Here is a 23,720-nt window from a genome sequence, read left to right on the forward strand (position 1 = left end):
TTGGAAGGGGATATCCGTATCCGGGGTTGATCAAGGTTTAAAAACTAGCTTTTTTCGGGGAGGTCAGGCCGGCCAGCCTGCCTGTGTCGGTTTGTGTTCGTTTCGGCCTTTACCCAGGGGGGGGGAGAAGAGAAAGTGTAGGGGTGGGTGGGATGACGGAACGTCGTGGAAGGTTGCACAGCTTACTTGTGGCGGATACCCGAGTACCTTACATTGCAAACGTTGTCTTCATATTCGTAGCGAAGGTAGATCTAGAGCGCCGTTTCAGCCATGCCCGCCCGCAAGCACTAGCCATACGTCAGAGTATCAACGAAATCATCATCATAGTCGTCTTCGTCCTCGTCCAGGTCCTCGTCATCCCGCTCCTCTCCCAACCCATGCATCTCGGCCGCCACGTCCTCCACGTCAAAGATATCTTCGTCGTCGAAATAGTATAGCCCGTCCAGGTCGTCCTCCAGCTCATACGTGGTCCAGTCCGGCCCGAAGGGGTCCAGCACCTGCAGGTTGAACTCGTCCCGCGCGTCATCGTCCTCGTCCATGAGCTCCTCCTCCATGTCGTCAGCTACTGCGCATCGAATCATTAGCATCCTCCGCGGCTATAAGCAGGAAAATCACGATGATGTACTAAGCGGAAAGAGATCCTCCAACAAAACCTGCGGCCCGTCGCCCGTGTCCTCTCGGTCCGAAATCTTCCAAAACGCCGTCGGCCCACAAGGCCCTTGCGCGTTGAAATCCCTAATAGTCATTATTAGCACAGACCGAAAACTTCACTCCCTCTCCGCTGGGAAGAACGCACTTATCAAACCAGGTCCCCACCACGCCCCGGGCGGACTTGATGCCGCCGATCTGGACGCCCTCGCTCTTCCAGCGCTCCTCGCCGTGGAAGACCGAGTACGACGTCCAGCGGACCTCGCCCTCCGGGGTGACGCGGACGGTGCCGCGGATGCTAGCGTCGGCGTTGTCGTCCCACGACCCGTCGAGCGCACGCGAGAAGCCCGTGAAGTGCGTGACGGGGTGGTCCGGGTGGTCGCCGGGCCCCGCCGGCTCGACCTTGGACACGCGAATGCGCATCAGGATGAGCCGCGTCGCCTGGCCGACGTCGAGGGGCGGCCGTGGCAGGTCGCGCGGCAGGCTGTCGATGATGGGGAAGTTGAAGTGGAAGAAGTCGCTGAAGTCTAGATGCCGTGAGTGCCAAACTCGCCCGTTTTCGTCCGGTAGGGGAGGGGGGGGGGGGTGGGGAACTTACCCAGGAAACTCACGACCCTCAGCCAGCTCCCCGCAACCCCGTACGGGTCCAGCCGGTCCAGCTCCTTCACCTCCAATTCCTCTCCCTTCTCCCTATCTCTCGACCAGGGGATATAACTCCCGTTCCAGCTCCCGGCAAACGGCTTCCCCCAGAAATGCCAAAAGATGGGAAACCGCTCTAGCCCCTTACACCTGATATTGCCGCCCAGCACCACCAGAATGGCCTCCACCTTTTCCCAGTCGACGCGCACCTCCGCATCCTCCTCTTCACCGAGGTCCAAAAACGGCCCCCACTTCGTGCCCCTCGTGTACTCCCTCAGGTCATACACCTTGGAGCACGCGAGCGGGTACACGCCGCCCCTATGGCGCGCAAAGGTCAGCCTCCCCCGCCACGCAGCGCCCTCGGTCTGGCCATGCCGCACGCCATCCTCAAATCCCAACCCCCAGCCATACAGGCAATGCAGCTTCGCGCTCATCTGAAACACCTCGCGCGATTCCTGGGTCACGGCCCCCCTACTCCTCCCACTGGCCCTCCCACCCCCACTCGAACTCCCATTCCCACCCCCACTCCCCTCTACACCCCCCTCTGCAAAAACACCATCCCCCTCATTACCCCCCACCCCCTCACTCTCACCATCTTCGCCATCCTCCTCCCCCGTAAACCCGCACACCCCCAACGCCCGCTCCCGCTGATACAGAGCCGAGCGAGCCAAAAACGCGCGGCGCGCTGGCTCCGATTCAAAGAGCGACTCGAGAAAGCGGGTGTTTTCCGAGGCTGGGAAGGTGCGCGCGCGGGATTTGCGGGTTGGGGAGGGAGGTTGGTTGTGGCTGTTGGGGGATTTGCTGGTGGTGGTGGGGTTGGGGGTGGGGACGGTGATGGCGTGGTTGAGGAGGCGGGTGACGGTGCGGTGGACGAAGGGGAGGTGGGTTTGGAGGGGGGCCTGGGTTGAGGGCGTGGTGGTGCTGCGGCTGGTTTCGGGCACGCAGAGCTGCTTGAGCTTGAGGATGTCGTGCAGCTCCTGCTCAAAGTCGAGGTCTTTTACTGGGGGCTCGTCCTGATTGCGGGTGTTAGCGGCTGAGTATTTACTAGGGCGCGGTTGGTAATGGTGGCTCGGCATACCAGGACGCGCAGATAGATGGCCCGACAAAGAGGGTTGTTGCCCTTGATGAAATTGTTGAAGACGCGGCATGTGAGAGGAAGCCAAGTGAGGTCTTCGGGTTCAACATAGCTGAGGATGTTGTGTAATATCTCCGGTGGGAGGTTTGTCAGGGCGGCCGCCATTGTTGCCACGGATTGGAGAGCGGGCGGCTTTTGAAGTTTGGAGGATGGAACTCAAGCAGCAATGGATGATGAGCGGATGAGATAAGATGATGCAAGTTCAAAAATACCCGGGACCCCACGGCTCGGAAGGCGCGGCGATATCTTGGAACCCCGCGGCAGTTCAGGAAAGCTTAACAAATGAAGGGGCTTCATTCATTGGGCGAGAGGGTTGAAGCTTGAATCTTGGCTGCTTTACAACGGGTGATACATACAAGCCCCCCAAACTGTAATCTGGGGCTTGCTAATGAGTTGGAATGAGGTGAAGTATGTCTTGGGGATGGATGCATGAATGCAACACAATATATGTATTTCTATACATACAGCTAGTTGGAAATTGCCTCACTTTCACCAAGGACTTGCATCTCAAAACCCACCTCCCTCCTCAACAGGAAAAGCGGGCCCGGAGCCTTGAGTTGGCCTTGGTATCACCAATCACCAGATCAAGCACGGTAACGACACCTTGACATACATCGCTGGGGCATCATGCCTTATATACTTGAAGTACAAAAAAGGGGTATAGGTTAAGGAAACCAAAGCAGAATAAGGTTGCCGAGCCACGCTCGCTTGAAATGAAGAATGCCGTCCGCCCACCAACTGTTGCTCCCGCTCCTGTTTCTTCCTGCCTCCTCCCAGGTATATGTCATCTTTTTATGTGTGAAATACCCCCAACTTTCGTATCGCAGATATCCTCCCACTACCCCGCCGAAAAAAGATGCAAGTGTAAATGTGAATAACCTCAAAAATCCTGCCGACCCTGGGCTTAGCCTCCAAAAAAAATGCACAACCATGGCCCGCCTCTGCATTTTAGGAAACGACCCCCGGACTCGAAACTTAGACAACGCCCTGTCCCGCGTTGAGATTGATGCAGTTATTCATGAGTGTGGCGCCCTCGTGCAGCAACTCCCACCGCGAGTCCCCAAACGCGTCCTTGAGCACCATCAGCACGGGCGTGTTGTGGCTGATGCCCTTCATCGACTTGAGCTCCTCGGGCGACGTCACGTTGCCGTATTTGACCAGGTAGTCGCGCATCAGCCGTACCTTGTCCTGCTGCGTCGCCGGCATCGGGATGTTCGGGCTGGCGCCCTCGAGAGCGAACCCGTAGCACCACACCACGAGCGCCGCAAAGTAGAGCACCCACGGCCGGTTGAGGAGCACGTCGTCCCTCGCCGAGTACGGCTCCTCGTGCCGGCCGTAGCCGCCGTTGGACGACCCCGGCGTGCCCACCATATCCGGAACCATGACGGATTGTAGGAACTTGAGGGCGTAGTACGTCGCGTCGCGGGCCTTGGCCGACGGCGCCCAGATGTCCTTCATGCGCCGCTGCGCGCTGTTGAGATCCTGCGGCCCGATCGCCCGGCCGAGCAACCTCTTTGCCCTCGCAAAGATCTGGCAGTCCACGATGTCGACGTGCATGGCCATGTGCGCCAGATGATGCAGCACGATCCGGCTCTCAAACACAACGTTGGCCTCATTGCGGTTGGACGCATCATAGTTGTAGGGATCTGCTGAGGAGTCGCCGCGCCGGAACAACGTCTTGTCAAAGTCGCTCTTCCACGAGTCAAACGCTCGCGTCAGCGTGCCCCGCCACTTGTCGCGCCCGCCAAGCGCTTGAGATACGCCGCCCCCGAGTGAGTTGACCTGGAGGTCTCGCTGGTTCATGTGCCAGCTTACACTCAAAAGACCGGCCATCAGAATTGTGCGCCCGAATGAGTTGGTCTGCACCTCTTGGCTGCTCAGCGTCCGCTTCAGCCCCTCGAGGAACGATATGGCCTTGTTGCCGACCGAGTTCAAGTTAGCATCGATCCTTGCCACCTCGGGTCCGCTGGTGGCTTTCCACAGCTTGTCGTCGCAGGGCAAGGGCAACCGCATCTCGTGAGCCACCATGACCGTCGAGTGACCAAACATGGTTGCGTGGATCGAATCGATGACAAACGCCGCGAACGCCGCGCGTCGAGTCGACTCGTTCGTGATCCAGTGGTTCCACCACTCCTCAGGCGTGTGGGCGACTCCTGACGTCGACGACTGCCGGGACCCGTTGGTCTTGTCGTCCCGGGGGTTGGGCGGCGAGTCCAACGCTGATTTGCCGATCAGCGCTCTACCGCGGCGCATCAGTGTAATCGTCGTCGCGTGGTGGATGTGGGCCCGTTCGTGTAGCTCTCTGGTCGAGTACATCTTCTCGTACAATTCCAACAGCAAGAGCGTTTGGAACACCCACAGCTTCGCCGGCGGCCTGCAGTTCGGGTCTTGGAACATCTCCCACCTCAGGTGCCATGCCAAGAAGTTGGACAGCTGCGCGCCGGCTTTAGTAACCTTCTGCCCGTGCGCCTTATCCAAGCACGCGGCGCCAATGGTCATCATGGCAATCAACAACAGATTCGGCGTCTTATCGGGCGAGAACGTAGGCTTATGCAATATCGGCACCTGGTCGCTGAAGTGCAGCCAGTACGACCCGATGTAAGCCTGCATCATCTTGCGGCTAAGCATGTGCGTGTCGTCGTTGCGGTCGCCTTCGATAATGGTCTCGCGCTGTCGCTCGACAGGCGCATGCCCGTTCTCGTGGAACCTCTCCTTGATAAACTCGAAGATCTCGGCCGTCTTCTCTTCCGAGATGACCGATTCGGGGAGGTTCTGGTCCAGGAGGTTCGTCACGGACATGACCTGCTGTGGCCCGGTGGAGGCGGGGAAATAGCCTAGCTGGTTCGGATCGTTATAGTAAGGCACATTGTATTGGTTGGAGAATTCCCCGTAGCTGTAACATCATTAGCGAAGAAGCCTTGTAGTGAGAAAAAAAAAAAAAAAAGGTCAGACTCACTTGTACCCCGGTGGATCGGAACCCCGGTCATGGGCGAGCTTGCTTCCTTTATGGGTATTGAATAAATACGCCACAAAGTCCTCGGGGATCGCAACATAAGGTGATTTATTCAGAATGTTATCACTTCCGAATACCGGCATAGTCTGTTGCATGCCCATTTGGTCAAGAAGCATCATTTCCCCGGTCGCCTGAGGCGGCTGGTCCGAGTATTCCCCGGTTGTCGACGGGGCGTATGCTTGTTGATCGTCGCGGGCGACCGCTCCCGCGGACGACGTACCAAAATCTGAGGGGGGGAGGCTGAAGGGGGGGAAGTTCTGTGGCGGGACGTAAGGCATTGCGTTGGCAGACTGGGGCGTGTTATGAGGCTGGCTGTGGTAGCCGGGTTGTGTGGAGATGGGTGATAGCACCCCGTAAGGGCCAACATTGGTCTGTATCGATGGTCGTCGCGGATCTTGGGGTGAGTGGTGGGCTGGCCGTTGAGCCATATGTCCGTAGGTCGGGTCGTGATGCATGTAATCGACACCGTTTTGCCCTCCGTTCGCGTAGCTTGTGGGAGGTGTATTCGTCATCGGAGTGTATGGGCTCCCCATGGCGTCCTTGGGAGAGTGATACTGGATCGACAAGGACCGGCCCTTGTTGTAAGCGGTCCCCGGCCGGTTGACTTCCGGGGAGGCGGAACCGGCCGCGGGGAAGGGTTGCCTGTGGTCCGTCACAGGGGATGCCTGGCTCATCATCGAGTCCGTTGCGAGAGCTCAAGGCCGAGCCCTTGGCTGTGTGGCGGTCCCTTTGTGCCGGTGTACACAAGTCCAGTCGGACAAAGGTCCTCTGGCAGTCGCCAATCCCGCACTTGTAAACTTGCTTCGGGTTGTGGTTCAGCTGATGGCGGTAACTTTGCACTGTGTCAGCACTCTCGAGCACAGTCAGTTGCTTGCAGGAAAGGAACATACAGGTGCTCGGCTCTGGAGTAGCTCTTGCCGCAGCCCTTCTCGGGACACTCGAACTTCTTGTCCAGGCCCTTGCGGCTCCGCCTCCGCTTGCGCGCGGGGCCCTCCGAGTTAGAGGAGTGCGCTCCATCGTCGCCATCCCTATCATCATCGCCATCCAGGTCAAGTCCTTCTACGTCCTTGTCGTCGGATCCGCTGCGTCGGCGACCTCGCTCGTGCTCAGACTCATGTTTTGACATTGTCCGGAGACCGCGGCCCCGTTAGCGGCGGCATGGTTTGGGCGGATCGAGGGGCAGGCCCGGGGGCTGTGATTTCACTTGCGTGAGAAGTGAGAACCGAAGCCATGTTACCACCAATTACCTCCATCGGCCAATCACCGGCACTTTCTGGTCGCACAGTCAAGTGACACCCGAGCCGTGAACCGAAGTCCTCTGGAAGTCCTGTGGGGTTACGCGGGCGCCTCTCTGCACTGGAAATTCCCCGGCGCGGATGCGGGCGAATCGGGATGAGCCGGGGGTAGGTCTATATAGAAAAGGAGGCTCTGTCCCCAGTGTTCTTAAAGGGTGCCGCGCCGTCTGGTGAAGCGGGTTGGGGAGGCGATAATGGTATCGTGATATATCAGGGCTCAGGGGGATGTGATGTGGTTGGTCCTGCGTCTGGAATACAGATGGCACCGGATGTCAATACTCGTATCGCACTCGTTTGCAACCTCGCCAGACCAGTTCCGGATGGATTCAGGGTATCATGGCCGGTAGAAGGGACTCAATCGCAACTCGCTGGGAGCCGAGTATGAGAGTGACCAAAATCAGTGGCGTAAGGATCTGGCGCCTCCCGAAAAAACTTGCGAGCGATGGTGCCTGGCTTGTAGATTGGCCCAGCTAAGGAGAAAAAGAAACTTGGAGTTACGCGGTACCTGGCCTGGAAGAAAATCAGCAAAAGGAACAGGAGGCGATGCGAAGCGACTCCTCGCGGGAAAATGGGACGGAATGCGGTACGCTAATAGCCCGGCGCGCATTGGACTGAAAAGGGCCTGGACAACCGAGCGGGGGGGGGAAGGCCGGGGTACGGCGCGGTGGACGGCGGTGGGGAGGGGGTGTGTGCCAAGCAAGCTGCACGCAAGCTGGTGGACCAAGCGCTCGGGTGGAGCTCGCTGAACCCGCAATGGGGCAGGAACGAGCTAGGCGGACCAGGCAGGGAGGGCGAGGGATAAAAAAATCTTGTCCGTTCCGTTCCTGCCTCGCCAACCTGTCACGCCTGTCAAGGGACGGACGGGTCCTTCCAAGGATGGAAGTTCCGATTTCTTGTCAGGCAGTTGCAGGCAGGCAACAATTTCCAGATTCGAACCGGTACCTCGGCCGGGCCCGAGCACTCTCGTTGCCACCCCCCCCAATCCATCGTTGTGTGAGACTGCTGCAGGGCTCTCCGGTACTGCGCGTTGCGTCGCTCTCGGCAGCGCCGTGTCCAGATTCGGCCATCAAGAACTCCACGGGCATCTGCGCACTGTCCAGGTCGACTCCGCGATGGGCCGCCCCGAGCCTCCAATCCCGGGGTAATTATGTGTTTCGAAACTCGGACCCGGATTGGAACGGTTGCAACAGTGCCTGGGGAAGAATCGAAATGTGGCACCAATGGTACCGCAAGGGGGAGGGGGGGCGTTGAAGGAAGGAAATGCAATGCATACCTGTTGGCGAAGACGCACCCGGGCTGCCGGGGACTGTTGCTGTCTCTGGTTTTGGGGGCCCTCCTCTCCTGATATTCACGGCCCTCCGGGAGGAAGATGGCGAGGGGTTGACGCGCGGGAGAGTGGGCTGGGCGTACAGATCAGGATTGGTCTTGCCCGAGGATGGAATAACTTCACGCGACCTCGAGGTTGCGGAGTCCCTGTCGTTTGACGTTGTCACTCTGTCCGACCTTGGCTCTCCGTGGGTCAGAAACGGTGTCGTGGGAGAGCGGGAGTGAGATGAGCAGTGGGAGTGTGGGGGTCTTATTATTCCCTGCAAGTGAAGTGACTACGGGTAAGAATCGTGACGGCCATAGGATGCGCCGCGTGGCCCAATTGAGCGAAGCTCAAGAGGGGCGGGGGTGCTCCAACCCATGCGGTTTTAAACAAATCCGTTGTCTGTCTGTACAGATCTGTGCCTGTTTCTGCCACCGCTCGTTCCGCTTAGCCACTGCAGAAGCGGTGCATCCAGAGGCTCCCGCGTTGCTGGTCAATATCAACCGAGCTCCTAACGTTGCATGTCGGATCGTTTCTCCATCGCATTCCCGTCAAGAAGAGATCTGGTATCTTGCGGCCGGCTACCCGGCTCCGGGGAGCGGGGTTCCAGCTAGCAAGGACTCCAACGAAGCAGGGTCCTTGCAACCGCTTCCGCAGGCGTCAGATGCTTCATTGTTTGAGCAACCCAACCCAGAAGCTGTCGATGGGTCCGGAAGCCCGCATCCAAGGGAACTGCCGGGGCGCATTGGCGATCGCCCGAGTTCGCAGTTCACGCAACTTAATCTGTAAACCATCGCATAAAGCCTCTTCAGCAACCGCCGCCGATTTCTCCATTCTTGCGCGGCGGTGGGAGAAAGCCCCCTCTATGGTACCCACTATTTCCGCATCTTGGCCAGATCCAGGATCCGCGGCGCGGCTTCGTCTGGAACCCGCCTCCAGACACGCCTGGGGCGTTGGCACCCCAGGGGCCGAAGAACGGGGGACACCCAACGCCAGGAGACCAGAAAGACGGGACTCTTGTTTGGTCGGCTGTCGGGCATGTTAAGCAACACAAACCGTTCCCCCGTGGCTGTTGGTCATGTCCCTTGCCATGACCAGCTGCTCAGTGGCCATGTTCGGCCCACCATTTAGAAGTCTCATGATGCTGCAGAGAAGACCGCCTTCCCCCTTTTTCCCTTTCTCGTGGTAAGCTGACCCCGCTTCTCCGCCTCCTCGTGCCCTCCTACTCCCTCCGGGACGAGGCACGACAGTATGGAGTTTGTGAAGCATCTGGGATCTTGCGAAGGGAATGGGGTGGTCGTTGGGGAGCTGGCGTGGCCGCACTGCCCACACACTACTGTTTGTGGCGTTTGTGGTGGTCCCCTGGCACTCGAGCCGAAGAAGCCTCGATCGTCACAAGGCAAAGAATGCGGCGTGGGATTGTTCCTATGGCTGGTGTGTGGCATGGGATCCCTGCCTGTGGATCGGTTCGCTGAAGAAGGTGTGGGGTTCAAAATGTCTTGTCTAATTGGCCATTTGCGTGGAAGCTGGCTTTTTCTCCCCACTTCTTTTCTTCATCCTTATTAAAGCCAAAACCTCATCAAACGTTCGGTTCAGCCCAGTTGCTTTGCCAGTCTTCGATAGTCTTGCTGCCCAATCGGCTCGGTTGATGATCGAAATTCAGCTTGTGATCGAAACTCACTCCTTTTCCGTAGTTGCGTTTCCTCGGAACTGCCTGGAATCCAAATGAACTCACAGCTCGGTTTCGCAACTTCTAAGTAACCTGGAACTGCTGTGTACCTAGCCACCGAACTTCCAACGCGGCTAGCCCAGGCGCCCAGCAACGTGACCGAGACCTCCCTCGGCCGAGTATGTAACTCATCCTAGTTTCGATCGATCAGCAAGGACGCTGGCAAGGCTGGATGGGCAGATGCTACGATGCCCTTGCGGCACCAATCAACACGAGACTATGAAATAATCCACCGAGTTCCTGCACACCGAGTGTTCACAAAAAAACCAACCCCTGCGTAACCCCCAACCTTAACACCTCTGAAAGTTCAGACAAGATTGGCACTGCCACCAGGTGTTGGCGTTGCCAGACGAACCCGAGGACCTGGCAAACAACCCCGGCCGACGCCGGTCCAGGAAAGATCTTCAAGCCTGTCTTACCAGACCTGAGTGACTCCCGAATCCCGAACTCGCTCAAAAAACCATGATAGGCCAAGACATCAGCAGCTCCTGTTGTTAAAGCAAGGTCGCCAATGTGGGGTTAACGTGGGAGATCGACGCGGAGCTTTTGGACTGCCGTTGGGCGTGGGGTGTCGGCGAGTCTCGTCCCCCAGCCTCACAAGCGGCCGGAGCTTCTGAAGGAGCCGGACTGCCAACCACCAACCGCACCTGACCGGGTCCCAGGGTTCAGTGTGCACCGGAAAACGCCACCGGCGTCCTTCGTGGCGGTCTGCTGCCTGCACGTCGACCAAAACGTGAGCGCCTCTGCGTCTGAACCGGGGAAGTGGGTGCCCTCCATGACAGAAAAGGACTCACTTTAGTGTCTGAGGTGGTGCCACACAAGAGACAGGCCGTGCTGGGAAAGGCATGGACTGCAAAACTCTGGCATGGCGAGTCGTGGTTTTCTTTCCTCTGACCAGCCTTTTTTTGGCCTTTGTCCCTCGGTTTCAACTCAACTAGCGGCAGGCAAAAGTCTCCGGGCAGACTCCCTCATCGCTTCAGACGAAACCAAAAAACAACTCCGTCGTAGCAAGCGGAAAGCCCCCGTCCCCCACTCGTCCAGACTTTCTGTGGAGTTCGTTAACTACATACCTCCTCGTACCAAAGCATTACAGTTAAAAGGGGACAAAAAAAAATGAGACAACGGCAACAAGAAGCCCATTGCCCCCTTCGAATCTCGAAAGACGGCAAAACATCACAAATGACGGACCGGGCTACCGATTTGAGGAATGCCGGTCCAATTGGCATTTGAGCGACATGGCGGAAGCTTCCACAGCAGCAATGACGAGCGAGCGGGACCCAGACCCAACGAGCCGGTTCCTGTGGCACAACAACGCTGACAGCCGCGCCTCAGCCACACCATGCACCAACCAAAGGCTCAAAAAGTACCCTGTCGTGCCTGTGTCGTCAGAGCCTGGGGAACCCGCGCGCTTGTTGCCCTGTGCCTTGCAACGCAGGGCTGCAATCTCTTTCCCGTCTCCAGCTAGAGACCCCTCTCACGCGCAATGCCCACTCTTCCCACAGCACTCTACCACCGCAGATTTCGAATCTTAATCCGTAGGATGTGACGGAATCGAGCCGGGAGCAGTAGCAGTAAACACCACTATCGCACCCCTCGACGCATCATTCGGCAAAACAATCGCTTCTTTTTCCCACCTCTTTTTTTTCTCGCAATGCCCCCCTCGAAAGCCGCCCGGGGCGGTCAGGACGATTCCAAGATCGACAACCTCCCGACCGCCAAAGAAAAGAATGGAAGTGGCGGTGGAACGAAGATGAGGCGTGTTGCCAGCAGTGCGGGTTCCAACCTGCGCGAGGTGACAAACGCCAGTTCTACGGCCACTGCTATTGCTACTGTCCCCGACGCGGCAGCCAACGCACAAGAGGCCAGCGCCCCAGGTGTAGGTGGTGCCTCGACCTTCCGCTCCGATTTTTGTTCCTCTTCCTCGAGGTGCACTCGCTAATTCTTTTTATTGCCTTTAACAGCTACAATGGCCCGCTTTCGAGAGAGAGGTCCTCCACGCCTACCGCCGAGCATACCGTCTCAAGACACCAACCGCCTTCGTCAGCGACCACCACGAATGGGTACTGACCCAACCGGGGAGCATCGGCCTCTACTCCCCGACCATCGCACAACGCAAGGAAGTCCGGAGGCAGAACAAAGACCAGTTGACCAATGTCGTGCGGAAGCACTTCAACGGCCTGGGCGTGCAGGAAAACGACATCATTGTCGAGTTCCTCCATAAAGTGCGGAGCCAAGGGGTGACGAAGGGAAAGCCGCAACGACGCGAGTATATACATCCAGTCGCTGAGCGATGAATCTACTCGACCTACGCTAGGACACAAGGAACGGAGGGAAACAGCACTCTTTAGATAGCATTGCAGCCACAACGGCGGGCGCGCCTTGCCGCGGGGATATGGGAATCATGACCAGGAATATACCCCCGTGCACTGCACAGTTGCATGGACGAACATGTTAAGTACGTCAAACCACTGCTTAATGCCGGTGGTGGAGTTGAGGGCGCATTTTTTTTTTTCTTCATAGGCATTGAATGTCAATATTGCAGTGAATACCTATCATCCCAGTTTGTCGGTATTTCTCCTTGTTAAAATCCGGTGAGACACTGCCGCTCCATCATCCGCGGAAAGCCGGGCATACGCGAACTCTGTAATTAATTCACAGTTCGCGCATCGCCAAGAGGTGGGGCCCACATATCGTTAATAGAGTGTGACTTCAACCATGAAGTACACATCAGTTCGTCACTCAGCTAGGAAAGGGGGAAAGAGAAAAGTGGCAGCATAAAGCATACGGCGCAGGATCCATGTTATCATAGAGAGTTATATAACAGCAGAAAAGCGAAAAGAAGGGCTCGGTAATGGTATGATCTTGAGCTTTAAGACGTACCCTTATCGAAATTCTCCGCAAAAGTGCCCCACAGAGGGTGGTGGTTGTTTCTCGAATGGCGGCGGCAGTGCCTCAGGCTGCCAAGACCAGCAACTTCTCCAATCTAACGATCTGTGATTGGGCGCAGAAAAAGTTGTTGCGAGTCGGAGTTGAAGAAAGCAAAAAGACAAATCCGAGATCAACAACACAACTTCTAAGACAACGAGGGAGAACAGCGACTCATACCGGCGGTTGTCGCGGGCATGCCAATTGCAGAGATTCGCATAAGTTGAACGAGATGAGCACGAGTATTCTTCCCAAGGCAGCACGCCCGGTGCGGCAGCTCTCACCTTCACAAATATGCCGTCACCAGCGACTTAAGGGATGCGCCAGCCGGTCCGTCCCCGCCGTCGCCTACTCGGTCGTATCTAGGGCTTCCGGTAGACCATCGTCGAAGCCGCGGACTCAGTCACCTGTTACCCCACCAAGGGTTGGTCCCCAAGTAACCCTTAGCTTTGTAACCGCTACTAACAAGTAGATAGCAGGTCTATTTCCACACAACTCGCCGGTTACTCGCCACTCCGCGGGATCCGTACGGCACCCTAGGTGTCGGCAAGAACGCGGCAGCCTCCGACATCAAGAAGGCCTACTACGGCCTGGCGAAAAAGTACCACCCAGACACGAACAAGGATCCAACCGCCAAGGACAAGTTCGCCGAGATCCAGTCCGCCTACGAAATATTGTCAGACCCCAAGAAGAAGGAACAGTTTGACCAGTTTGGCGCCGCCGGGTTCGACCCGGGTGCCGGGCCCAGTCCGGGCGGCGGCCATCCGTTTGGAGGCGGCCACCCCTTTAGCGGGTTCAGCAGCGCAGGCGGTTTCGGCTCCAACATCAACTTCGACGACATCTTCTCGGCGTTTACCGGTGGTGGGGGCTTTGGCGGACGTGCGGGTCGTGGCGGCGGGCCGTTCCAGACGGAGATTCTCGAGGGTGAAGACGTGGAGGTGCAGGTGACGGTGTCGTTCATGGAGGCGGCCAAGGGGACGAGCAAGAACATCACTACGCTACCGCTAGTGACATGTAAAACTTGTACCGGTACCGGCATGAAGCAGGGCGCCAAGCGATCACAGTGCGGGGCTTGCCACGGGACAGGCACCCGCGTGAACCTCGTTGCGGGTGGCTTCCAGATGGCCAGCTCCTGCTCGGCCTGCGGCGGTACCGGCTCGGCGATCCCGCGGGGTTCCGAGTGCCGCTCGTGCCAGGGTGACGGCGTGGTCCGCGAGCGCAAGACCATCACGGTTGACATCCCCGGCGGCATCGAGGACGGGATGCGGCTGCGCGTGAGCGGGGCCGGTGATGCGCCGCCCACGGGCCGGGCTGGCGAGAACGTCCGCGCCACCAACGGCGATATGTACGTCTTCGTCAAGGTGGCGCGCGACCCGCAGTTCAGTCGGCAGGGTTCCGACGTCCTGTACACGGCGACCATCCCGCTGCCGACGGCCATTCTGGGCGGTGAGGTCATCATTCCGACGCTCGACGGCGATGCCAAGGTCCGCGTGACCACGGGCACCAGCACGGGCGACAAGATGACGCTCGTGGGCAAGGGCATGCCGAAGCTGGACAGCCGGCGCGGGCGGATGGGCGATCTCAAGGTGGAGTTCCGCGTCGCCATGCCCAAGTACCTCTCCAACAACCAGCGGGCACTCGTCGAGATGCTGGCGGACGAGATGGGTGACAAGACGGCGAAGCGGATCATGAACCTGCACAAGACGTGAGTTTCTGCTTTCCATTCCCTCAGACCCCTCGCCCCCCCACCCACCCTCCTAACCCAATTTCTAACACACCGTCCTCCCCTCCAGTCCCTACGACGAAAACGACCCCGAAGCGCACAAAAACGAAGGCTTCCTCAAGTCACTCTGGCACAACCTCACCAACCACCCCGCCCACCAGCAGCAGACCCGACGGCAGCGACGGCAGCGAAAGCACCAAGAAGCCCGGCGACGACAGCAAGGGCAACAAACCCGGGTCGTCGTGAGTGAGCGCAAAACAGCAGGGATAAGGGGAAAAAAGAACGAGGAAACGACCAAAATTACCTACCTACCCTAGGTACTCATGTAACTTCCCCCCACCCAAAGTTACACCCACAACAACCACCAACAACAACACACACACAAGCATAACACGGCACGCACGACGGCCGATGGCCACGATGCGAGTCCGTGAGACGGGTGTTGCTAATACATGAGCAAAAAAAAAGAAAAACGATACGGCTGCTACTGCGACGACTATTACACTAGATGGCGGGAGGTTGGTTGGCTTGGTTGGCTGGTTCATTTTGCATCAGGCGGTGTTATGAAAGGAGGGCATGTCTTGGTTAATGCACCTTACGGATGTGTACCGATGTACCGATGTACTGATTGATGGAGTGCGGCGGGTAGGCGGGGGTCGATTTGTTGGTTGACAAGTGGGTGTTGGGGGGTGGGAAGAAAAGAGGGAGAACGAGAGTGAGGAACAGCTGTCCATCGGTCTGTCTGTCTGTGTGTCTGTCTGTGTATTGTATCTGTAAACATGTAGTAGAAGGCGCTTGGGATCGGAATCAAGACCACTCCGCACACCTCAGCTTTAGAGTCGTTATGGATAAACTTATATCTTCTAATTGCTAGGTGACCAACCAAGCTGCGGTGGAAGCGGTTGGTGTGGGTGGTCTTCCATAGAGATTGACTCGAGGTTGGGTACCTTAAACAATACTGCGCTGCTCCAAGAGGCAAAAATATATTGATACCACAAACAACAACTAACATACGTCTCTCTATATTAAGGTGGCCCAGAACGCTGCAAAACCCCGCCCTTACAATTATACACCGATATATTCCACGGATGCCAAAGTGCAACGCCACCGATGCCGAGGCCGATGAAAAGGAGACCCGCCCTGAAAACAACCAGATAGTTATCCCGAATGCGCGATGAGACTGTAACATCCATCCTCCACGCCCCCGATGCGTGGTTTGGAGGCATCTAGTAGACGCTCACCTAGGCCACTGACTCGGCTTTCCAAGTCCCCCTCCTTGCGTATTCGTGTACTGAGTCCAGTCGCGCAGTGCTATAGTCAGCAGATCCTCCTTACTGGATTCCGCACCTTGACTTTGTCTATGGCTGGAGCTAGGCCCGTGGCTTGAATCCGGTTTTGTCAAAACGCTCCGTCTTTGAGCTTCTGCCGTAGCTGGGCGTTTGTCGCTCCTCCATTTCATGTGTCTCCGGGCCTCCTCTTTCCGCTCATCTTCCAACTTTGCCTCCGCGGTACTGCGTCGTGAAGCCCTAGACTGGATACTACCACCCTTGGCACTCTCGAAGAATGGTCTTCCGGGCATGGGCCTGTTCTGGCCGTTAAGAATCGTGGCTCCCGGCAGCTCCGGCGATGCAGGGTTTGAAGGAGGAGTCGGCGCAAGAACATCGAGCTTCTCCTTATTCTTGTTCTTCTTTATGCTTTTCCATTCCATGCCGAATGCGCAAAACAGTGCCGCAAAGGCCAGACCCATGGATGACAGAAAGATGGCCCGGCAGGCGTCGTTGTAGGCTGCGACCACTAGGTGAGCGTCCCCCGGCTGAACCAGCTCAATCAGCTTCGTCACGCCCTCGCTGACTATGAGCTGGGGGTTTAATCCAGGGACCCCAGATAGTTTTGAAACCAGCATGTTGGTGATGATGGTTTGTCCTACGGATGTAAACACAGCTCCGCCCAGTTGCTGGACAAAAAGGTTGATTGCGAGGCCTGTGCTGACGTCGTCTTTTGGGAGGACGGTCTGCACTGCGAGGCCGGCCGTTTGCATCCCAAATCCTAAACCAAACCCGGAAAGGAATTGGAAGGCGATCCAATGTGAGCTTGGGCTGTCACGGTTAAGAGTGCTTAGGAGGCCCTCTCCAACCGTCATGATGGCGGGTGCGACGAGCATCGATGGGACGTAGTAGCCGATCCTCTGCGTGATGGCGCCGGACATTATGCTGGAAACGACTAGGCTCAGCACAAGAGGGAGTGTGTAGATGCCTGATTGTACGGGATCGACTTCCTTAACGGTTTGGACTAGAAATTCAATCAGCACACTCAAGCGTCTCGGGTCCGGTTTTGTAAAGTTGAGACTCACACCAGACCGGTACGTAGTACACCAGCATCAACATAGACCCTGCCAAGAAGAAGGTGAAACCTGTGCCGAATGCAACGCTCCGCTGGGTGATGACCTTCGGGGGCACGGAAGCGGTGTCGGGTGTCAAGATCTGGACAGCAACGAACGCCGCCGTACAGACCGCGAATACGACAAGCAGCAGGATGGGGCGCCACTGGTCCCACGCATACCTCGAACCGCCCCATTGAAAGGCAATAAAGAGGCAGACGACGCCTGGAAGGAAGAAAATCATGCCCAGGGGATCCAAGCGTCTGACCTGAACCACGAAGCTGGCCGGTTTATCTTCCCGTTCCTTCCCCGGCGGGTTCCAACAAAAGATCATGAAAACCAGGGTCGCGGCGCCGATCGGGAGATTGATGTAAAAACACCATCGCCAGGTGACCTTGCCTGTGAATCCGCCACCGATTAAGGGCCCCAAGACAGAGGCGAGACCGAAAACGACACCGAACAAGGACTGGGACATGGCACGTCGGTGCAAGGGGATCATGGGAATCATGATTAAGAGGCAGCCAGAAAAGATGCCGGCGGAGCCAAGGCCGGCGATGGCACGGCCGGCAATGAACGAGACCGAATTAGGGGCGGCGCCACATATCGTGGATCCTATCTCGAAGACGAGGACGCTGGTGAGGAAGGTCCTGCAGGGTGTGGTATTAGCAATGATATCGGTACCATGCACGGGGGTGCGGCAGCGACGTACTGCTTCATATCGTAGAATTTGTAGATGCGGCCGAAAATCAGCTGGGCGCAGGCCGTTGTAAGCATGTACGCAGAGCCATACCAGCCGATATCTCCCAAGGCTTGAAACTCGTCCGATATGCGTGGGACCGCGGTGGCGATAATGGTTCGGTCGAGGGCGACGAGAAAGAGCGCGAGAAAGTTACACAGAAGCGTCAACCAGAAGCGGACACTCCACGGTTGGTACAGTTCTTCCGTATCGATCGGCTCCGGCGGGGCTCGGGGGGGTGTAAACTTTTCAGCATCGCCTGGGTCGAGTTGTCTCGCGGTGTGTTCTACCTGGGTTGCCCGGTTACTACCGATGGACCTCAGTGACTGGGACTCGGCAGCCATGGCGGCAAGGTTTGGGGTCGTTCACGACGCCTGCAGTGGGTGGTGGTGGGTAGGTAGGTAGCGAATGACGGTAGCGTGAAGACCAAAACCGGAAAAGAGAGAGGAAAGGAAAGCAGAGATTTACAACAGGTTGGTTACCTAGTTTGGTTAGGAATTTGAATGAGGTGGAAAAGGCGTATAAAAGAGCGGAGGAAGAATCGGATGTGAATGGATTCGTGCGACGATGGAAGGAAGGTCTTGGGAAATGGAGAGCTTAGGTTGGGTTGGGTCTGGTTTCTCTTGGTTTTTTTTTCTGTTGCGTGTAGGATGGAAGCACAGCGGCGACCAAGCCACAGGAGCAGGCAACCTGGAAGATTAAGAATCGTTTCTGCGAAACCTCTAGCGCCCTGTGTGCTATGGAAGCTGCGGCCTTCGGTGTACGATGGACCTGGCCCACTCCCAGCCAGAGACTCGGCTCGGATATCTACTCGTGGTAATCTATCCGGACTGTGTCAAATTGCAAATTGCGTGCGCCGGACTCTTTGGCCTCGGCGCTGCTCCTCTTTTTGCTCTCCATGCGCGAGATATCGGATGAGGTGGGCTTTAGGCATCGCGATGTTGCGGTTTCCCCATCTGCGGTCCGGCCAACCCCCTGCTCGGCCGTGTAAGTCGGGATGACGTTACGATACGATACAGAAAACGGATCCATCTCTGGGCTGTCCCTGCCAGAGCCGGCTGGACCTGGTCCGAGCGCCTTCTCTTTTTGTGTTCAGTCCTCCAATCCCAGTTGACTGTCCAGAATAGGCCTAGCCTGTTTCCTTCCTTCGGTCCCGAGATTGTCCCCGCTTTTCTGGGCTTGGCAATACGCACTCGATCGTGGTCGCCGGCCCGTCTACAGCTGGGAGAGTATGTCAAGATCTTGTGCTCAACCCCACTCGAAGGCTAGTGGCTAGCCAAACAAGGCACTGCACTGAGACCGCAAGTTTTCGGGGGAGAGGGGAATTGGGGAATGGAGGGTTCGCTTGAATGCCCGGCGTGCCCGGTTGTTCTTGGTTGCTCTTGCTGGTTCCTACGAGGGAAGGGTTCGACAGTGTTTGCATCCAGTGCCAATCATCGAGAACAGAGTGCGCCAATTCTTATCTCCATTTTTGTTGGTTGCTTGTGACTCCCCGTCTTCTTCCTCACCTCATCGCCGACGTTCCTTGTGTCGCCTTCTGCTGCGCTACTGCTGCTGCGCTACTGCGCGCCTGCTGCTGCTCCCTCCACGATTGATCTGGACTCGGGGGCCGCGCTTTTTAAGACCCGCATCCGTCGAATCCTTTATCCCACACAAGCTCGAACGCCACTCGTGGGAAGTGTCGAGTCAATTCCGGACCTCCTGCTGGCAGCTGTCACGCGCACACCCGTCCTCGTAGCGTGGTTTGCCGTTATTGCGCTGCGCTGCGTTGCTTGTTGTCGCCCGTTGTCGCCCGTTATCTGTTGTCAGTTGTCGGTTGTCGGTGGTCGGTGCATTCTCACAGCTTCCCCGGGCCCTGTAGCGATCACCGGGTCTTACCTTGCTTACCCGTTCCCGAGTTGGGCCATTGCCGTGTTCCAGCGACATTACTGGGTGCGGAGTTGGACCAGAAAGCATTGTTCGGATCGGGCCATATCCCAAGTTGAGGAGGGAAACCGGCAGATCCCACATTCTGCGAACCCGGTGGGCTGGATCGCTGGGTCTCTCGGACCCGAGCGGCGCCCTCGCCTATCCGGCAGACGGCCAACCGACACACACGTATACTAAGCCCTACATAACCGTACGCCCCATTATATCATGGCCTCCGGACAGCCTCTTCCCGATCCGCCGCCGCCGCCGTCGCCCCCGCGGGCACCCGCGCCCGAACCGGCGGCGATGAAGTTAACACGCGGCCACTCGTGCGTCCTGTGTCAACAGAGAAAGGTCCGCTGTGATAAACAAAAGCCGTGCGCCAACTGCGTCAAGGCGCATGTCGAGTGCCGCGTGGTTCCGCCACAGCCACCCCGGCGTAGGAAGAAGAAACCCCATGAGCGGGATCTCATTGACCGACTCCGAAAATACGAGTCTCTGCTATCTCAGCACGGCGTCAATTTCGAGCCCATCGCTCATGACCTCAAGCCTTCAGATCACGGAGACGAGGTTGCTGATCTCGAGCATGACCTTATCGGGCTCAAAACGTCCCCGTCGAGCTCCGCCGACCATGTCACGCCAGATCAAGCTCATGACAGGTCAGTTTCCGTTCCCGTTGTTATCGGCGTTGCTGGCTGCTATCGCCGTCGGCCCTTCTCCCCATCGACCATCTAGGCTAACCCCCTTCTATCAGACAAAAATGGGCTCCGGTAGTCCACGATGTAAGTCACAGGTCGGAACACGCTCTCCCCTACCCGGCTTTTCTTCCCTCGCCGTCATCTTAGTTTGCCCCTGCGTTACCAGCCACCCTTCACTTTTCCCTTTCCATATCCCCATCCCACTTTTGACCTTGGGGTACATTGACCCCCAACGTTGCCATGAAACGCTCTCCACCCATCGCTGTGTCTGACCAGCCGACAGTACCGAGGAGCAGATGAAGATTCGTCAGATGAGGATTACGAGGGGCCGACAATACACAATGCCTATGACACCATGTTCGAGAATAGTGATGGCTTTCCCTTCGTGGTTGGCGGTTCTCTGGCCAACATAACAAACGTCCATCCCCCCGCCGTTCAGATGTTCCAGCTATGGCAAATCTACATCAGCAACGTCAACCCGCTCCTGAAAATCACCCACACGCCTACGTTGCAGGCGCAAATCATCACCGCCAGCGCCAATCCGGCCAAGATCTCAAAGCCTCTCGAGGTTCTCTTATTTGCTATCTACTTCGCCGCTATCACTTCGCTGAGCGAAGAGGAGGTCCAGAGCACGTTCGGCGAAGACAAGGTCATCCTCCTAGGAAAGTACCACAACGCCACCCAACAAGCGCTAGTCAATGCCGGCTTCATGCGGTCCCCCGATTTGATAGTGTTGCAGGCATTCTTCCTCTACTTGGTAACTCCCTCACTCTCTCACTCTTCGGCTGGTGGGCACTCCGCTAACGCATTCTTAGCTATGCGCCCGCCCGTATGTTGACCCCCGATCTATGTTTTGCCTCCTCGGCATGGCGTTTAGGATTGCCACCCGTTTGGGCCTTCACCGGGATGGGTCTCAGTCCGACATGTCACCGTTCGAAGCCGAGCAACGAAGGCGACTATGGTGGCAAATTGTCGTCTTCGACAAACGTATCGCCGAAATCACTGGGTCAACGGTGACGGCATTGACCTCCTGTGCCGTCGACACGAGATTGCCGCTCAACATTAATGACGCAGACCTGAACGTACACGCCAAGGACCAACCCGGCCCATACGGCGGGCCTACTGAAATGGTCTTCTGCCTTACGCGCATAGAGCTCACCGTCGCGGCGTCGCCCGATAATGTCCGGCGGACTATTACGACTCCTGGGGGCCGGCAGCTACACAAGCCGATGGTGCATTTCAGCCCATCCCCTTCGTCACCCGATATCGTGTCACACGTGGCTAACCAAAGCCTACCGGATAACCTTGCGAATTTCTGCGCATATGTGGAAAACTTGTACCTCAAACAGTGTGACCCCAAGATCCCGCTGCACTACTTCACACTCCTCATGACACGGCAAGCGCTGTGCAAACTGCGCATCATCGACTTCCTCTGTCGGACGGCCAACACCGATAATGTGGACCAAAGCGAGCGCGACAGCTATTTCATGGAAGCCCTCCGCATGGTCGAGTATGATAACATCATCCAGAGCGCGGATATGCTTCAGGGATTCCGATGGTACACGTACGCTCACTTTCCCCTCCCGGCCTACCTCTGCCTGGTCTCGGAACTACGTCACAGAACCACAGGGGAGCTCTGCGAGCGCGCTTGGAGCGTCATGATCGAGAACCACGATCGGCGCGGCCTCTTGCGACGCCTCAACCGCAACCCCCTGCACATCGCCTTTGGCCGCTACTTCGTCAAGGCCTGGGACGCTCGCGAAGCCGCAGAACTGCAACTCGGCCGCTCACTTACCCCGCCCAAGGTGATCATGCTGCTCAGGGCCACCTTGGCCAAAACGACGAAACGACCTGTCCTAGCACCCCCGGCACGCAATGGGACGAACATGGGCGAGCCGAGCGGGATTGGGCAACATGTCCCCGTACAGCCTATGATGCCACCCGGGTCCGGGTCTGGACACGTCCCAGGAAACGTCCCAGGAATGGCACCTGTGGGAGACATGAACATGGCTCCGGCCGGCATGCCGTCCGCGGGAATGTACCCCGGCAAGCCGATGCCCCAGACGGCGCCGCCGCCGATGCCGGGTATTGGCGCGGGCAATGCCATGATGATGGACGAATCGATGATGTACCAGGGGTACGACGACATGGCGCCCATGTATAACAACCCGGGACCGATGCAAGACCCGGAAGCCGGCGGGATGGACTGGGAGTATTTGGTCCAACTCACCTCGCTAAGCGGGTTCAACCCCGCGAATGGCTATTACGTCCAGGGTACTGGAGCGTAGGCAAATGCACACATATTTGAGCACTACCGGAGACGCACGAAAGGGGCGCCCCTACAACAATGGGCATTACACGACTCTGGGTCGGACCGGGTTGCAGGACTAGTCTGTAGCCCTGCTACGATAATGTGACGGATGCGCGGACCAAAAGGGTTCGGCAACGGATGAGTTGGACTAATCGGTGGCGTTACGGCTGACTGGGTGAGGCGAGCAGGCTCGGCGGGTTAGTTGTGTAGACCTGAGAGCGGTGTTGACCGGGTTCCAGACGATCGGGTTGGGTTTCGGGAGTCAGGCGTTTCGTGGTATAGGCATGCTGTCTCCTCGGGTAGCGCGCGCGAGCTTCCTCTCCTCGAGGGTTTCTGTTTCTCCTCCGGGTTTGATCTCTTCTCTATATATGTCACGATCGATACCACTCTGTTTGTTTGTCTTCTCTTCCTGGTCGATAGGCTTATATAACAGCCGCACCTCTCAATTTCCAGCCATGATAACGAGCGGAGGCTTAACCTATCCGAATACATGGCGTCGTTATTACCATGTCGACCCGAAGATGCGAAAACATTCCGCCCCTGAGACATTCCTTTCTTCTCCAGCCTCTTTTTGGCCATTCCGTCTTTTTCTGCCACGTCTTGGGCTGGGAAGAGGTGCCAGGATACGAGTCTCGGCTCCTCGGGCATGTCCCTCAAGTTTGTGTGGTTTGCGAGAGAAAGGTGGCGCGCGTTACACCGCTTCCTGGCGGCGCCGTGGCTGCAAGACAGGCAATGTCTGGGTGCTTGTGTCACTTGGTCGGTGACGGCTGGTCGGGGAGTCGGCGTTCGGGACTTTGGAGTGCCGTATTTGTTTCCTCGTTAAGCGGAAACGCCCTCGCTTGGCCTCGGGCTCGGGCTCGGGCTCAGGGCGTATGTGAGTTTTCGGAGGTTCTGGCCTGTCTACCTGGCTGACGTGGTTGGGTGTTAGAGGCCGGAGTTGGGATGGGGGACTTTGGGCTGGGCTGGTCTGCCGGGTAAGAAGAGTGCTCAGTAATAACGCGGTTATTTCTGCGGGTGATATGGAAATTCCGATAATCCGGCTTACAGGCAAAGAGAAGACAAATCAAGCGGGATGGGCCGGGTGATATTGTACTATTGTATGTACCACATCATCGCCCGACCCTTGACACCCACCCCCCTTCTTCACCACGAATAAGCATCCACCACCAACTCAAACACCACCCTCCCCGGCCGCCCTCCTCCCCATCTCCATCACGCGCCGCCCGCACGCATCACACAACCCCCCCGGCCCGGGACACCACACCCCAACCCGC

At 57.4% G+C, this 23,720-nt stretch overlaps 7 protein-coding genes across 7 annotated transcripts; 4 read left to right on the forward strand and 3 right to left on the reverse strand.

Annotated features, from left to right (window-relative positions):
* Window positions 1-287: 287 nt before the first annotated feature.
* Window positions 288-2,527, reverse strand: CHGG_04867 (uncharacterized protein; the record flags this gene model as incomplete). Its single annotated transcript, XM_001224080.1, has 5 exons — window positions 288-562; window positions 626-735; window positions 797-1,175; window positions 1,247-2,300; window positions 2,366-2,527. The coding sequence occupies 5 exons, from the start codon at window positions 2,525-2,527 to the stop codon at window positions 288-290; spliced, it is 1,980 nt and encodes a 659-aa protein (XP_001224081.1).
* An 870-nt stretch (window positions 2,528-3,397) lies between these two features.
* On the reverse strand, window positions 3,398-6,561 carry CHGG_04868 (uncharacterized protein; the record flags this gene model as incomplete). The annotated part of the gene is made up of 3 exons (XM_001224081.1): window positions 3,398-5,315; window positions 5,379-6,077; window positions 6,326-6,561. The coding sequence occupies 3 exons, from the start codon at window positions 6,559-6,561 to the stop codon at window positions 3,398-3,400; spliced, it is 2,853 nt and encodes a 950-aa protein (XP_001224082.1).
* Window positions 6,562-7,990: 1,429 nt separating this feature from the next.
* Window positions 7,991-9,170, forward strand: CHGG_04869 (uncharacterized protein; the record flags this gene model as incomplete). Its single annotated transcript, XM_001224082.1, has 3 exons — window positions 7,991-8,248; window positions 8,454-8,746; window positions 8,843-9,170. 3 exons carry the CDS (start codon window positions 7,991-7,993, stop codon window positions 9,168-9,170), a joined length of 879 nt encoding a protein of 292 aa, XP_001224083.1.
* A 2,249-nt stretch (window positions 9,171-11,419) lies between these two features.
* CHGG_04870 (uncharacterized protein) lies at window positions 11,420-12,062 on the forward strand (the record flags this gene model as incomplete). Its single annotated transcript, XM_001224083.1, has 2 exons — window positions 11,420-11,644; window positions 11,730-12,062. The coding sequence occupies 2 exons, from the start codon at window positions 11,420-11,422 to the stop codon at window positions 12,060-12,062; spliced, it is 558 nt and encodes a 185-aa protein (XP_001224084.1).
* Window positions 12,063-12,925: 863 nt separating this feature from the next.
* On the forward strand, window positions 12,926-14,850 carry CHGG_04871 (uncharacterized protein; the record flags this gene model as incomplete). The annotated part of the gene is made up of 4 exons (XM_001224084.1): window positions 12,926-13,117; window positions 13,170-14,398; window positions 14,487-14,658; window positions 14,803-14,850. The coding sequence occupies 4 exons, from the start codon at window positions 12,926-12,928 to the stop codon at window positions 14,848-14,850; spliced, it is 1,641 nt and encodes a 546-aa protein (XP_001224085.1).
* Window positions 14,851-15,653: 803 nt separating this feature from the next.
* CHGG_04872 (uncharacterized protein) lies at window positions 15,654-17,873 on the reverse strand (the record flags this gene model as incomplete). The annotated part of the gene is made up of 3 exons (XM_001224085.1): window positions 15,654-16,705; window positions 16,767-17,440; window positions 17,503-17,873. 3 exons carry the CDS (start codon window positions 17,871-17,873, stop codon window positions 15,654-15,656), a joined length of 2,097 nt encoding a protein of 698 aa, XP_001224086.1.
* Window positions 17,874-19,665: 1,792 nt separating this feature from the next.
* Window positions 19,666-22,423, forward strand: CHGG_04873 (uncharacterized protein; the record flags this gene model as incomplete). The annotated part of the gene is made up of 4 exons (XM_001224086.1): window positions 19,666-20,096; window positions 20,192-20,219; window positions 20,419-20,892; window positions 20,951-22,423. 4 exons carry the CDS (start codon window positions 19,666-19,668, stop codon window positions 22,421-22,423), a joined length of 2,406 nt encoding a protein of 801 aa, XP_001224087.1.
* Between the last annotated feature and the right edge of the window lie 1,297 nt (window positions 22,424-23,720).

This window comes from Chaetomium globosum, genomic scaffold (genome assembly GCF_000143365.1).
Source record: "Chaetomium globosum CBS 148.51 scaffold_4 genomic scaffold, whole genome shotgun sequence".
Classification (NCBI taxonomy): domain Eukaryota; kingdom Fungi; phylum Ascomycota; class Sordariomycetes; order Sordariales; family Chaetomiaceae; genus Chaetomium; species Chaetomium globosum.